This window comes from Chionomys nivalis, chromosome 6, assembly GCF_950005125.1.
Source record: "Chionomys nivalis chromosome 6, mChiNiv1.1, whole genome shotgun sequence".
NCBI lineage: Eukaryota > Metazoa > Chordata > Mammalia > Rodentia > Cricetidae > Chionomys > Chionomys nivalis.
The window spans coordinates 64381535-64398195 of NC_080091.1; the positions used below are offsets into that span (position 1 = coordinate 64381535).

General features: G+C 34.6%; 1 protein-coding gene across 1 annotated transcript in view; it reads right to left on the reverse strand.

The window, feature by feature from the left end:
- The window catches only part of LOC130876349 (ADP/ATP translocase 2-like), a 188789-nt gene extending 172504 nt beyond the window's left edge, over nt 1-16285 (reverse strand). Inside the window, exon 1 of the mRNA XM_057772869.1 lies at nt 16176-16285. Coding sequence (XP_057628852.1) covers nt 16176-16285 — 110 coding nt within the window. The remainder of the gene's footprint in view (nt 1-16175) is intronic.
- Nucleotides 16286-16661: the final 376 nt, after the last annotated feature.

Here is a 16661-nt window from a genome sequence, read left to right on the forward strand (position 1 = left end):
TAGAGCTGAAAATGTAACTCTTAACTCATCTCTGACCTAGAATCTATCTCCAAATTATAACCTTTTAAAAGGAAAAATTAGTTTTCCCCAAAAGAATCACTGGAGAAACAAACGACCCTTAAGGTTAGGCTTCATGTCCAGTAGTAGATGGCCATCACAAGACGAATGCAGCGACGTTGGGAGGTTTTTTTGTCTCATAATAAGAAAGAGTTGGGCTCTCTCTCTCTCTCTCTCTCTCTCTCTCTCTCTCTCTCTCCTCTTTTAAATTTATGGGTTCCTTTCATATATTTTATGCTGTTCAATTTTTTATTTTTATGGTGTTTCTGTATATACAAACTTGTGTGCCTTTGTGTATATATGTGACTTGTATTTTTCCTTTGCTCTTTTTATATTTATTTTGAACCAGTTGAAATGTGCTTAATATTTTTTTATAATTATCCAAGTTAGATAATTACACATGTTTGTTTTCTAATGAGATTTAGAAATTGTGTGGATTTGGATGGGAGGGAGGGAAATTGGGAAAGAACTAGGAAAAGCAGGGTGACAGAAACTTTAATCATAATATACTGTATTTTAAATTTATTTTCAATAATTTATAAAATAAAATAAAGCAAATAAAAATAATTTAAAATAAAGAATGAAATAAATTAATAGCATGAATAATACATTAAGAATTCAAGTGTCACTCACTCCTTGTCATTGTTTTGAAATTTAAACCATTATGTCCCTTAACTCATTTCTCTTTCTACAAAAGCAAAATTTACATAAACATATTGTAAAAGTCTCCCACAATATAAAGCTATTATAATTTATTAATCACAGCTTTTCCTGAGAAGCTGTAATTCTTTTGATAAACTCTTAGTGGTGGCTGTGTAAAACAGCTGCTAAGTATTAATGGTACAGTAAATAATTTATTTTGAACTAAGCAAACACAGTCTGAGAGTGCAAAGTTACCTTGTATGCTATGAACACCTAAGAAGTAGTTCCATTCCTTCAGAATGCTGAATGGTAGTTTGCAAACATAAGGGTAGGCAGTTCATGGACTTCATGAAGATTATAATACCCCCTAGAGATTGCGGATGTGACACAATTCTTAATTTTGGGTTTGGTGGAGAATAGAGACCACCAAACTTAGAAGTACTTTATATCTACCTCACTATCTAATAGATTTGAGCATTTTAGAAAAGATATGATGGACACAGTGAATGATTCTTATTCTTATTATCATTTTTGGCACAGGGTTTCTCTGTTTAGCTTTGGAAGCTTATCCTGGAACTGACTCTGTTGACCAGGTTGGACTTTAACTCACAGAGATCCACCTATTTCTGTTTCCCACATGGCGAATGATTATTTTTTGAAAGGACTTATGCTTATACAACATTATTTTGGAATTCAACCATCAGTATTCCATCATTCTAAAGTGACAACATTCTATTCAAACAAAGGCAGTATAAAGAATGTTTAATAATAATGGCTTCTTCGGAGACCTTCAACTTCAAACCAATGATACACTCCATTTTAGTGAGAGTCAAACTCTAAATATAAGAAACCATATGTAATCAAACTCCAAGAATAACTCCATGCAGAAATTTCTGTGTGTGCAAATTCTTTCCTATGAGTATTCTAGAAAGCATGGAAGTTAAGGAGACATAAAACAAAGCTCAGTTTTAACAGTATTTTTTTCTCCCTGTGTCTGCTCCACAGTACCCTCTGCCATATACTACAGTCTTTCAGTTTGTCATTATCCTCTTTTCCTTCCCTCCCTCCAGCCAGAAAACACAGACTCTTCAAGGGAAGTAGATACACACAGAGAAGCAGCCTTTTGGTTTAGAGAACATGGTCATAGGATATACATATACACATGTATGCACAAGTACACACATACATGTGTGTTTATATAAATATGTACATACATACACATATATACATCAATGCTGGACATTGTCAAGCTGGCAGATATGAACTTGAATGTCTGAAATCAATCGATACCCAAATGAGACAGTCACCTAAAATCTGCAAGGTATCCTTCCTAGAAACAGACAGGTGGAAATCAGTTGCCTGAGTACGCAAAGATGACTGGACTTCATCTATGAGAGACAGCACACAGACAGGAAGAACCTGACTTTTCATAGTAAAAGTGCTAGGAGGGGAAATGAGCTTAGTACAGGCCTGAAGATTGATAAAGAGAGTGCCATCAAGTCTCACTTTGTAGTCTCAATGTCTAAAGACAATAATGAACCAGCATGGAAGATGAACATGCCTTGTCTCCAGTAGCACCTGATAACATCATCATGAGATATGGTGCTGATGAAAAGTTTTATAATTTAGAAGGGAATTAATCATCATTGATCAATCCTTCTAAACACATTTATCTTATTATTCCTACAGCCTATCAAAATGCAGATAAGTCTTTTAGTCTACCATTTTGTATTATATTACATATCTGAAGTAACTTGGAAGCATATCAAATCTTACTAGAAAGTAAATGATCATGGAGATTTGTATTTGATGAATTTGAACCACAGACTTTTTAAAAAAAAATAAACAATTACTTTTAAAGTTCAGTTAACTAAGTAACAGATAAAAATCTGTCTACATATGACTTTTTAATACTTTCCTGCAAGACACAAACACACTAATGCCATATGGAGATATGAAAGATGTAATATCACATAATAAAACAATCACCATAATGTGTGATCTCAGTATGTAGCTCATTCTCATTTAAAGAGATTAAACATAATAATTATACCAAAATCATTGATAATTATTCCTGTAAGATTTCCTACTGAAATTGTGGCTTTATAACCTAACTCATGGGTTCATGGCCAATCTTGATTTCACATTGTCAAAATCAGAAATAGCTAGTGAGTTTCATGCTATCTCAGTCACTTGGACAAATTTTTACAACACACTGGTTAATTCTTTTAAGTAGAGGGAATAACATTTTTGTGAAATTATAGTTTGAGTTAAATAAGGCTGCAATGCTGCTTAGTATCATGATCCTCATGAAGTTAACAAAATAAAGTACTGAAAATTCCACCACAATAAGCACTTTACCTGAAAAAATATATTTATTTTAATCTATGTATATATGTTTCTACTTTGAATTATTGTTAAGTGACTTTATTAGGAGATATGTAATCCTCTCTCTCTCTCTCTCTCTCTCTCTCTCTCTCACACACACACACACACACACACACAATGTCTTAGAAGTCTTTTAGCATGCCGGTTATATCTTCAAACATTAAAATCTCCCTAACTTTTTACTTTAAAACAAACTTTCTTGCTTTCTATGAGTCACTTCATCTAATTTTTAGAATCCTTTGTAGATCCCAAGAGGATAATATGTCGCCTTTTTAGTCACATAGAAATGGCAGCAGAAAATAAAGAGTGATGAGAGGATACACCAGAGGCTTGCAGAATTACCTGGGATGTCTTTAACTTGTCATGTAACAAATGCCACCAACTTCCTCCTCTCATGTGAAATGATTCTTTGCGTGATATAAATGTTGTAACAGTAACTATCTAAGGACATACTGTGACAAGAGGTCAGCTATATTAATGGTGGAGACATTTTTCTTAAGATATCAAATTTCCTGCTTTAAAAAAATTACTGTATTCTGTTGTGTACTATAATGTATCAAGGTTTCAAGGTCAGATGACTTTCTAAAAATGGGTACACACAATTTATCAAACATGAGCTGCTCGACAAAGCATTAAATAAAAGCTTTTTAAAATATTATAAATTTTAACAAATTCAAAGAGAAAACTGAATATACAGTATAGAAAATGAATCCTGCTCCAGCAAATATTTCACTTTAAGGATGAACCCATATAAATGCGGGATTCAAATACATACACCAATTTTAGAGAAACATTATAAAATCATTTTCTTTTTCTTACCAGTGTGAAGTCTCAGGTACATTAAAGAATTTGATGATCTTACAGCATCAACTTTCATTCTCTTTCATTACAGTACATTGAAGACATTAGGATGAAAGAACTTAAAAGCTAGATATTCAGATTTGTGTTTTTGAACCTAACATGCCCAGTACTTCAGGGAGAGTACTTCAAGTTCTTATTTGACATATTATTTAACCTATACTTTATATACGCTTCTACTGAAATATGGCTTTACACAAAAACAGTATTCCAGAAGAAGTGCCTATGGGTCATGCATTGAGTGGTTTTCTTATTTGTAAAATCATGTGTGAAATTATAAGAGATACCTACTTTATTTATCTTTCTAACCTATACTTGAACATTGACCCACATTGGAAGCATAAATACACCTCCAGATACAATGACTGTATCCTAAATATATGTGCCTCCCTAAAAATTCACATGTAGAAATTCTAACCCCAAAGCTGACATTAGGAGGAATAGCCTTGTGAAAAACTCATTACCTTCTGTTGAAAAGATGTCAAAGGGAATTCAGCATCTCCATCTACTGTGAGAGAACAAAGGTAGAAGCTGGCACATATAAAACATAGAATGACACTTGGTTAATAAAGAAGCTGCGTTGTGCCTATAGCAGGGAACAATATAGCCAGGTGGAAAATCTAATCTATAGAGAGAGTTCGCAGAGTCAGAAAGATGCCATGTAGCCTCTGAAGGAAAGAGATGCCGGAGAACCTTAACACTAAACCATGAGCCTCATGGTGGTATATAGATGAATAGAAATGGGTTATTTCAAGATGTATGGGTTAGATAAAAATATGCCCTAGCTATTGGCCAAACTGTGCTTTAATTAATACCGGTTTTATGTGATTATTTCGAGTCTGGGTGGCTGGGAAATGAACAAGCTGCCTCTGCCTACACAAGCTTTTGTTCTTAAGACAAAGAAAACAAAAACATGTTACTGGAATAAAAATTCCTGATTCATGGTTTCAAACAGATGGGTGACTACTTAGTGGCCATAAAAGCAAAGTTAGAGATTAAGTTCTACAGTGGGATGTATTTTACCAAAACACAAGACCTATTTAGAAACTGTTGTCAGAAGTTTCTGTCCCACCCAGTTCCACAGCTGTTCAGTCCCAAGGAAACACACAGAGTTCTACATTAGTTGTAAACTGGTTGGCCTATTAGCTCAGGCTTATTATTAACTCTTACTTCTTAAATTAGCCCATAATTTTTGTCTGTGTTAGCCATGTGGCTTGGTATCTTTTATGGGTGAGGCATTCTCATCTTGCTTCTTCTGTGTCTGGGTCACAACTACAGACTTAGTCTTTCCTCCTCCCAGAATTCTCCTATTCTGGTCTTCCTGCCTATAATTCCTGCCTGGCTACTGGCCAATCAGACTTTTATTAAAACAATACAACTGACAAATCTTTACAGGGTACAAGATCATTGTCCCATAGCAGGAAACCAGCTCCTCATCTTCAATTTCCTTTCTAAGACGTGATTTGCATGTTGGTGATCTATATACTCTCTGCCTGATTCCTACATTTTGGAAGGGTATTGTATATTGTTTGACATTGCTTTTTGGAAGTATGCAGTTTGCTTTGGGTTTTATAAGGGATTACAATATAGAGACTGTCTTGAGTCTCAGAAGAAAACTTTTATTTTCAAACAGTTTTAAAGCAGAAAAACTGCAGTAACTTTTGAATACGGGAAAAAGCATTTTACATTAGATTAAGCAATGAGATCTTAGGGTCCAGTATGGAGTGTAGAGATTTGAATAACAAATGTTCCCTACAGTTGGGGTTTTGAACACTTGGTCCCCATGTGGTGGCCTTCCTGGGAGAAGCATATTATGGAGGCCACTTTGTGGTTAAAAGTCTCACTACACTTCCTCTTGACTTGGTTTGCTTTGTGATTGCTACACCTGCACAGGCTGCCATTTTCTGTCTTCCCTAACATGTCTCTTATGTCTCTGGAATTGCATGCCAACATGAACTTTTTTTTTTTTTTTTTTTTTTTTTTTTTTTTTTTTTTTTGGTTTTTCGAGACAGGGTTTCTCTGTGGCTTTGGAGCCTGTCCTGGAACTAGCTCTGTAGACCAGGCTGGTCTCGAACTCACATAGATCCGCCTGCCTCTGCCTCCCGAGTGCTGGGATTAAAGGCGTGCGCCACCATCGCCCGGCTCCAACATGAACTCTTTATTATATAAGTCACCTTTGTCGCGGTGTTTTATTCAGAAATAAAAAAAGAAATGAAGAAAAAAAAAAAACAAAAACAAAAATGTAACTAAGGAAGCCAGTGATTCTATTCATGTGAATATTGTAAATCAAAAGGACAATAAAACAGAAATAAATATAGTCTTAAACTTAATCAAATATGTCATACCTGCAATGTGTTTTTATGTTGACCTACTTTGGTTTGGCTGCGTAGTAATGAAACTCACAGTAAAAAGTTACTGTGGGCTGTGAACTCCTGTAGTCATCATGCTGGAAATGGTAATGGTGTCACTTATGAAAACTTCTCAAGTCTTCCAAGCTTATGCTTTGCCATATTGGTTTCTCTGGATCTACTGACCTGTAAAATGCTTGAATCACAATTGACAGAATCCTCAATCTATTTATAATTCCAAGTTGAAACTACTCACACAATATATTTGCCAATAACAAGGAGTAAGCAGTACTATGACTATTACCTACACAGAATAGATCACGTAGTGTGTTACCCACACTTTAATAAGCATTATGCTTCTCTTTCAAACTTTGAATGAGATCTAACAACATCTACCAAACCAATAAATGCCGTTTATTTTGGAAAATTATTTTTGAAGTGTCGCATTAAGTTTAAATGTATATAATTTTAAATACCTTCACATTATTACAGTTTTTACTTTTTATAATTGAGTAAAATTTTGTAGTGCTAAGCCTCTAACCCAGTGCTTCTCACATTGTTGATAATCACCCAACCGCTCATCTATAACTTAACCTAGTAAAGCCTTTTAAACATGTGCTTCAATACAGCAACTTCAAAGAAAGACAAGTAAAACCATTTATTTTTTTAAAGTTGATACAGAATATGCATAGGCGTGTTGTTCCAAAACGTTTTTCACAGTATAAAGAAAATAAATATTTTTGAAGGAAGCATTTAGAAATCTTTTCCGTTTTAAGTTTCAACATACACTTTGGTCATGCACTAATTAGAGATGGTGTGGTGGGATGCTGTGTTTAAAGTGCTGCTATTTGGAATGTTTCTGCTGCATTTCAAAATGTGATCACACACCGAGTTAAAAGCTTTTTTCACAAGCATCTTTACTTCCAGTGTCTACAGTTCCATAAAATAATTTAGCTTTCTTGTCAATGTGGTTATTAAATCGTGCTTATTCTTACTGCTCATCCAGCCTGAGGAAGCAGCGGGATGCTGTAGTGACAAAGCGGTATAAACACTGTCCTCACAGAAAAATTTAAATGGTAAGAAATAAAGTCCAAACATAAATATTAATGTTATGTTAGTTAATGTGAATTCATATTATTGCCAATGCAATTTTGATTGTCAAATGATAGCATAGAAATTTTAATATAAAACATTAGCTATAGAGGAACAAATTCTATTGCTCAAATAAATTTTAGGTAATTGTTAAATTACATATCATCCCCCCAAATTTTCACTATATATAGATACTCATACATATATAAGCACAGACATACAAAGCATGTATATATGTATGTATATATACTAAGCATGACACTTTTAACATGTTAATTCTTTACATTTGTCTCTGTCAGAAATGTACTGAATGAAACCCTGGGGGAATCAGAAGATTGTTTTCATCAAAAGTAAAGCATTTCTGCTAAAGCCAAAAGTTTGCCACAGTGAAAATAAGAGGAATACAATGAAGTTCAGATGATTTTTGTCATCTGTGTGCTTTATAGTTTTTGTTTAGATTAATGGCTGAAACACACTGGGCAGCCTCTAAACATTTTTTTTGTGTGTGTGAAAACTTGTAGGAAATAATTGATCACATTAGCAAAATTAAAGAAATCATTTTCAATATAATGTGTTGCTATGTATTCATATCAACATAGCTTTTAATTAATTTCTAATTTTTAGAATGAAGAATGACAGAAGAAAAGCCACCTGGCATTTGAGGCTTACATATTTTTACAGGTGTTATCATCCACACATTATCTACCATTTTCAAATTAAATGTACACATTTGGGAATTTCACTGTCTTTTCTTGAGAAGATATTTACTTACAAACATAGCCAGCCTCACTGAACACAGTTTTCAAGCAAATTATTGTCTCCCATTGACCATAAGCTTGTGAGCACAAAAATTTCTCCAGAAATTAAATAACCACTCCCAATGATAGAAATATTACAAGCCAGTCTATTTCATTTTCATTTTATTTAAACATACAGCATTCTATTGATTTGATGAATTTGTTATTGGATAAATTTTAATGTTTTCTTTGTAATTACAGTACGTGGTAAATGTATGAATTCAAATATTCATGTATCACTCACGTTTTACTTCAGAGGACTGGCCAGTGGAAGATACACTAAATAAATAGTGGTTTATTTTGTTGTTCCATCATTTACACTCAGATAACACTAAAATCCATTACTGTTTCTTTCATAACACTGTATTAATTCACTTTAAATGTTGCTACTTAGTGAAAATAAGACAAAACAAACTCCAAAAATACAATACCATAAATATTTTAAAAATACACTCATACCATACAAGCGTTTTTCTGTATTGAAAGAGCAAATGAACACATGAACTAGTGTTCCTACATGAGCTGAAAGATTATTCTGTGAAATAGGTTTTGCAAAGCGTAAGACTGCAAATTCTAACCCTGTTGATATAACTTTAATATTAATGGAATTTTAAGTAAAACTGAAATAGAGTCTGTTATTTCTTCAAAAAATTTTCACTGGCTGAATATTTCTTTTCATGACTAGCATAAAATAAACTTTTTAAAAGGTAGAATTATGCAGATCACTAGAAAGTGCCAACAGAATAACCGAGGAATGACTGCTTCCAAGATGAATATGCTTGGATTAATCATCTGCCCAGAGAATGTAAAAGCAGAAAATTAATCAGTATGGTTTCCTCTACATTGACATTTTTAAATTTATTCTGTTTATGTATAAAAAATATTCAAGATTACAGCCAACTTCAAAAGGAAAATAACTATATTTAAGTCTGTTAATGATAAGGACAGTATTTTTTCTAATTTGGAGGGATTTCTGAGTAATATTTACTCATTTTTCATTCTCAAAGTGTATCAAACACATACTGCTTACATATTATCCTGGTTAGGTCATTCATATTATAATCACTGTACTGAGTAATTAACATTTAAAATTAATAAGATTGCTTTCATCAAAAGTAAAACAGTATTTCTAAAGTCAATAATTTGACTGGGTATAAAAAGGGGAACAGATTAGACACCAACAAGTGTTGGTATCAAAAAGCCGAAAGTCTTCAGACTTTATTAGCAAGAATGTTTCTGCTATCACACTCTTTAGAGTACATGTGGGTATGTTGTGAAATATTGGTTTAAGATGTATTACATTCATTTATTTGGTGAAATATTTTTTAATGATGTGAAGATAAGTTGTGTTTTTCTTTTTATGTTGCTTTTGTTTAACTCTCTGAAGCTCTGTTACTTTGCCTGCCTAAAACACATGATTAGTCTAGTAAAATTTGAACAGCCAATAGTTAGGCAGGAGAGGAATAATCTGGGATGTCAGGGGAGAGAATAAATAGGAGGAGAAATATAGGTTCAAAAAGAAGAGGAAGGAGCGATAAGAGGAGGAGAGGAGGTCACCAGGGGCCAGCCATTGAGCCACACAACAAGGTTGGAAGTAAAAGGGGAAGAAAGACATTTAGAATAAAGAAAGGTAAAAAGTCCAGAGACAAAAATGTAGATGAAGTGAAATGGGTTAATTTAAGTTATAAGAGCTGGCTTGAAACAAGCCAAGTTAAGGGCAGACATTTAAAGTAAGAATAACCTGAAGTGTATTTATTTGGGAGTAGGTAGCAAGCTCCCAAAAAGAAAAAAAAAAAAACCTGCATGACTACATGGGTACATAGATTTTCTCAAAAGAAAGTACTATATAAAGATGGATTAAAATGAAATAACAATAACTATGAATAATTATAGGATATATTATATATGCATCATAAAATACTGTTGTAAAAATAGATCCATATAACCATAATATTGATAAAGAGAGTTGTAACTGGATTTTTGAGACCCATTTAAAAAATAGATATGCAGTTATAGAGGATGAAAGGAGAGTGAAAGAAAAAGGAACTGATCATTTGAGGCAGAGAAAAGTTTATAAAAAACATGTACAGAAAATAAGGGACTAGACATTTCTAAGCATGCAACAATGATGGTTGAAATGTATCAATTATTGGTTTATGCAGATATAAATAGAAAACCTACAATTAAACAGCACTCCAACAATATTTAGAGACTTTTATTTCTAAACAATTATATATTATTTCATTCAAATTTAAAATTGTAATGCAATATGGTTATAATACCATATTCCTAATGCGGTCAAGATCAGCATGGACTTTTATTTTTCCCAAATTTATTCAAAAGTATAAGGACTATAGAAAACCTTCAATACAATTGACAGTAATTGACATTTTGACAGCCCAAAAAAACTAGGTGCAGATTTAAATTGAACATGAATTAACCCCTACATTTTCTTGTTTCTAGCAGCTTCCACTAGACTTTAAGGTGCTATTACTGAGGGGTAGAGTTCATGGAAAATAAGAACAATAGAAAAATGTTGTATTGCCAAAGGTATAAGAAATCTGTGTGATTTGTTAAATTTGATTTTATTTTTACTATCTTTCCTATTTTAAATAAGAATAACCTGTGCCAGCAGAGCTTAGGTTATCGTCTGCTCTGAAGCTTAAGTCATATAATTATTGACAGAATTATTGCTTGTTATTCTTAAGGTAGAACATAACATAATTCTTCTCTGCTATTTTACTATTGACTATATTTACATTCCTACCAGCAGTATGTAAGAATACCCTTTCTGAATGGTATTTATTTATTTATTTATTTATTTATTTATTTATGGTCATAGTCCTTCCGTCTGGAGTGACATAAGACCTCTGTATGATTTTGATTTGCATCTCCTTTATGGCTCGTGACGTTGAATACTTTGTCATACACCCATTTACAACCTGTATATGTATTTTTTTGAGAGATCTCTGTTAAGATCACTTTCATTTAAAATATTTATGTCATTGAGTTTTGTGAGCTCCTATTGTGGTATGAGTTTTATTTTCTTGCTGTTTGTACATTTTAATTTTTAAAATTGAACACATTTAATGGTTATTTTATGATAAATTATGCTTGTATAATGTGGAAGCATTAAATCAAAACAATGAGTATTTTTGTGCTAGGAATCTTTTTGTCTTGATTTTGAAATATATTAAAAACTTGCCAACTCTAATCATTGATTATACATATAGTACTAGAATTTCCATATCTGACTGACATGTGCTTACTTCATTGATCTAGATATCAGGAAATTATTTACACAAACACAAAAAAAGAAAAAAATTAAGGCACATAAAGATGTAAAGAGGCATTCTGGGTAAAACTTTATGAAGCTTGAGTCGTGTACAGGATCTACCTCCTCAGAAAGCATTAAACATAAGACTCAGAGTCTTGAATACTAACTAAATTGGAGTGTAGATAAAGGACAAAGTTCTAGGACAAGTCGGAAATACACATTTGGCTCTAAATGTCACTTTTTAAAGGGCATGTGCAAACTAAACTACATAATATTTAGAATGTGTAGCACTTCAAAATTCAGTACAAAATTTACTGCAGTAGTATTGGATGCAATTCAAATTTGGGTGCTAATTTTCATCCAAATATTTATTGATAATTTTCTTCTCCAGAGTTGCACGAGGAGAAGCTCCTAAACTCTTCTTCATTGTTGTATGCTAGTATAAAATACCAATTATTTTGTTTCATTGAAAATTTGATATTATGTAACACCAATTGAGCACACCAAGAATTTTTTTCTGAAAATCCTTGTATTTATAGAGTAGGCAGCTATTAATGAGGGAGAAAGAATGTCATGCTATGTACAAACAGAAGCAGATATCAAGATCTTGTATCTAGGAATAATGTTTCCTATTAATTTTCATGTCCTGTAAGAGATTTGATCATCAATTTTAAGAGGGAGGCGAAAGAGATTTAGTTCATCAAATGATGATATTTAATATTAAATGGAAAATGAAGTTAGACATAAAATAAAGTGGACAAAACTTTTGACAGTCTTTGAACCAGTTGTTTCCATGGATTCCTCTGGCTGCTTTCACATCATTCCAGGTAAATTATCTGAGACCAATGATAATACTGTTAACATAATGCAAAGCATATAAAAATGATTTTTAATTCATAGTCCTTGTGCTTAGTCATTATGTCCTAGATAAATCTTTGCAACATGCACTTAAAGGCTTAAATAGAATGCACTTATTGATAGACATAATCTGAAGATACTTTTGTCTTAACTTGTGTAAATAGGTAGATAATTACCTGGCTTGAATAATATTAAGGCTATCTTAGTCAACAGTTTACAAAACTAAGGATAAAATTTCTAAGCACTGATTACTGGTTAGAGGAAATAGCACCAAGCCATCACTCTGGAACGAGACACCCTAAATTTACTGTAAGGTCATTAATTGTGATTTGTTAAATCCTGTTTTCAGAAAATCTAAGTTCTGTAAGTTAAGTGTTTAGTAGTGGGCTTTACCATAAGAATAATATCCTTTATTGCAAGAGTCGATCCAAATTGGCCTTTTGATATCCTATACAGAGCAGCACCACTTAGGAAAAACAATCTGTTTTTTTTTTTTTCATTTTGTTTACAAAATTTTAATTCTACCCTTGACCATTTACATGTGAGTGGTCCTAGCATTTTTTTTACCCACTGTTAATCAGTGAAAACTGGAGATCCTGATGATTCCTTTTGATGCAAATGGAGAAAAGCTTGTCCTAGACATCCAGCCCAGAAAAAAATGATCTACCTGGATAGGGGATCAGTGTGGCACCCACCTCCTTTTCCTGTCCCCTATGTAGTCCAGTGCAGAGCTGATACAGGAACTGAATTTTGTGTTCTTATAAGCTGAATGGAAGGTGTTGATTAATACTCTAGACTTTCCAAAGGTTTGAGAACATAAACAGGATGAAATCTTGTCAGTTTATCAGAAAGAAAATATTTTGACTTAATTCAGCTGGTTACAGATCTCCAATCTGACCTAAAAGGATTCTTTATTTTTTTATTTAAAAAATTTCCGCCTCCTCCCCGCCTCCCATTTCCCTCCCCCTCCTCCTACTCCTCTCCCTCTCCCCACACTCCTCTCCCCCTCTCCCCACACCTCTCCCTCTCTCCCTCCTCTATCCCCCCTCCCTCTGGAGTCTGAAGAGCAGTCCCATTCCCTGCCCTGTGGGAAGTCCAAGGTCCTTCCCCCTCCATCCAGTTCCAGGAAGGTGAGCATCCAAACAGGCTAGGTTCACACAAAGCCAGTTCATGCAGTAGGATCTAAACCTAGTTCCATTGTCTTTGGCTTCTCATCAGCCCTCTTTGTCCGCCATGTTCAGAGTCCAGTTTTATCCCATGCTTATTCAGTCCCAGTCCAGCTGGCCTTTGTGAGCTCCCAATAGATCAGCCCCACAGTCACAGTGGGTGGGTGCCCCCCTCGCGGTCCTAACGTCCTATCACCATGCACAAAACTCAAATCCAAATGGATCAAAGACCTCAATATCAATCTGAACACACTGAACCTGACAGAAGAGAAAATGGGAAGTACTCTACAACTTATGGGCACAGGAGATTACTTCCAACATATAACCCCAGCAGCAAAGACATTAAGGGCAACATTGAATAAATGGGACTTCCTGAAACTGAGAAGCTTCTGTAAAGCAAAGGACACTGTCACAAAGACAAAAAGGCAACCCACTGACTGGGAGAAGATCTTCACCAACCCTGCAACAGATAAAGGTCTGATCTCCAAAATATATAAAGAACTCAAAAACTAGATTAAAATGCTAATTAACCCAATTAAAAATTGGGGCACTGAACTGAACAGAGAATTCAAAACAGAAGAAATTCAAATGGCCAAAAGACACTTAAGGTCATGTTTAACCTCCTTAGCGATCAGGGAAAAGCAAATTAAAACAACTTTGAGATACCATCTTACACCTATCATGATGGCTAAAATCAAAAACCCCAATGATAGCCTTTGCTGGAGAGGTTGTGGAGTAAGGGGTACACTCATCCATTGCTGGTGGGAATGCAAACTTGTGCAACCACTTTGGAAATCACTGTGGTGATTTCTCAGGAAATTCGGGATCAACTTACCCCAAGACCCAGTAATACCACTCTTGGGAATATACCCAAGAAATGCCCTGTCATATGACAAAAGCATTTGTACAACTATGTTTATAGAAGCATTATTTGTAATAGCCAGAACCTGGAAACAACCTAGATGCCCTTCAATAGAAGAAGGAATGAAGAAAGTGTGGAATATATACATAATAGAGTACTACTCAGCAGTAAAAAACAATGAGATCTTGAATTTTGCATGCAAATGGATGGAAATAGAAAACACTATCCTGAGTGAAGTAACCCAGACCCAAAAAGATGAACATGAGATATACTCACTCATAATTGGTTTCTAGCTATAAATAAAGGACATTGAGCCAATAATTTGTGATCCTAGAGAAGCTAAATAAGATGAACCCAAAGAAAAACATATAGTCATCTGCCTGTATATGGGAAGTAGACAAGATTGCCTGGCAAAAACTGGGAACTTGGGGTGGGGTGGGATGGGGGTAAGGGGAAATGGGGTGAGAACAATGAGAAGGGGAGGATGAGGGGAGCTTGGGGGAATGGGATGGTTGGGATAAAGGAAAGGTGGATATGGGAGCAGGGAAGTATATATCCTAATTAAGGGAGCCATCTTAGGGTTGGCAAGAGACTTGACTCTAGAGGGTCTCGCAGGTGTCCAGGGAGATGTCTCCAGCTAGTAACTTGGGCAACTGAGGAGAGGGAACCTGAAATGACTCTATCCTATAGTCATACTGATGAATATCTTGCATATCACCTTAGAACCTTCATCTGGCGATGGATGGAGATAGAGACAGAGACCCACATTGGAGCACTGGAATGAGCTCCCAAGGTCCAAATGAGGAGCAGAAGGAGGGAGAACATGAGCGAGAAAAACAATCTGTTATAGACATTTTGAAATAGTGTAAAACCATTCAAATTTCAGATATGGGCAATCTCATCGCATGAAGGTGTGCCTGATGTAAGTTCTGCCTATCTTCTGTACTTTGCAGTGCATGTACCCTCTGAATTCTTTCCTTAGAGACCACAAGAAGAGGGTGCCTAAGAATAAGCATTGAGGCTGAGATTCCAGGTACAGCATGTATACATGTATATATGTATGTATGTGTATATGAATTTTAATGCATATATCATGCATACATAAGCACAACATATATACATATATATTTACACTGCACACACATATCATACATTCATATGCATAATACACTTATATTCACATAAACATACAATGTACATATATATATCATATATATATATATGTGTGTGTGTGTGTGTGTTGGAGAGAGAGTACTGAAGAACTTTAAAAACTATAAAATATTTTGTGATATTTGTTATTTTTAAGGATGATTTTTTCCTTTTACAAAAATGGAGATTTTATGAAAATATTTGAAGCTTTGACACCAAAAAACAATGGCCACAAGAACTTGCTATTGTAGTAGAAAAAGAAGGCCACTCTCTCTTCTTTTTGTTTTGGTTTTTCAAGTGCTGGGATTAAAGGCGTGCGCCACCACTGCCCAGCCAAGAAGGCCTCAATGTACAAAAACAAACAAAAATATATTTAGACAAATGACTGTTATCTATATCCAGAGACTTTGATTGGGTTTTATTTGAAAATTCCTATCTTTTCAACAACTTGTTTGTATTTCAAGCAATATTACACATCTCATAAAGGCTCTTGTAAATTATCTATTCATCTATGCCATCGGGAACTTACTTTAATCTATTAAGAATTTATGATTTGTGACACATGAAATCTCAGTATAATTTTGAGCTAAAATAAAACCTATAACCTTCTCAATGCAAAACTTAAGGGAGAAAATCTAGGCAGAAGACTGCTTATATAGCTCAGTGGTAGAGGGGACATACTCTCCTTGGAGAGGAGAAGGATTAGGTTTAATAGCATCACCAAGGGAGCCCACAACCACCAGTTCCTCCAGTTGAGGGAATCCTATGTCATCTTCTGGCTGCTTTACCATTGCAGTGCTTCATTCAACTCATTCACATAAATCCATACAGGGACTTAAATATAAAAATAAAGAACAATGACAGTGAGGAAACCAGCAAAAGACCAAACAAGGCCCTCTGATTGTGGGTGACAGTTGTAAGCCTGAGGCAGACTGTGTTGCTCCTGGCAATGAGACCAGGATTTAACCCCACTGCTAGTTCTAGCTTTTTGGATCCCATTCTATTTGTAGGGATACTTTGCTCAACCTATATATAGTGGGAAAGGTCTTGTTGCTGCCTTAAAGAAATGTGCAGACTTTGTTGACTTCCCGTGGGAGCCTTAGCCTCTCTGAGGAGTGAATGGGGAGTGGGATAGGGTGTGGGAGGAGGGAAGGTGGAGGAAGCAGA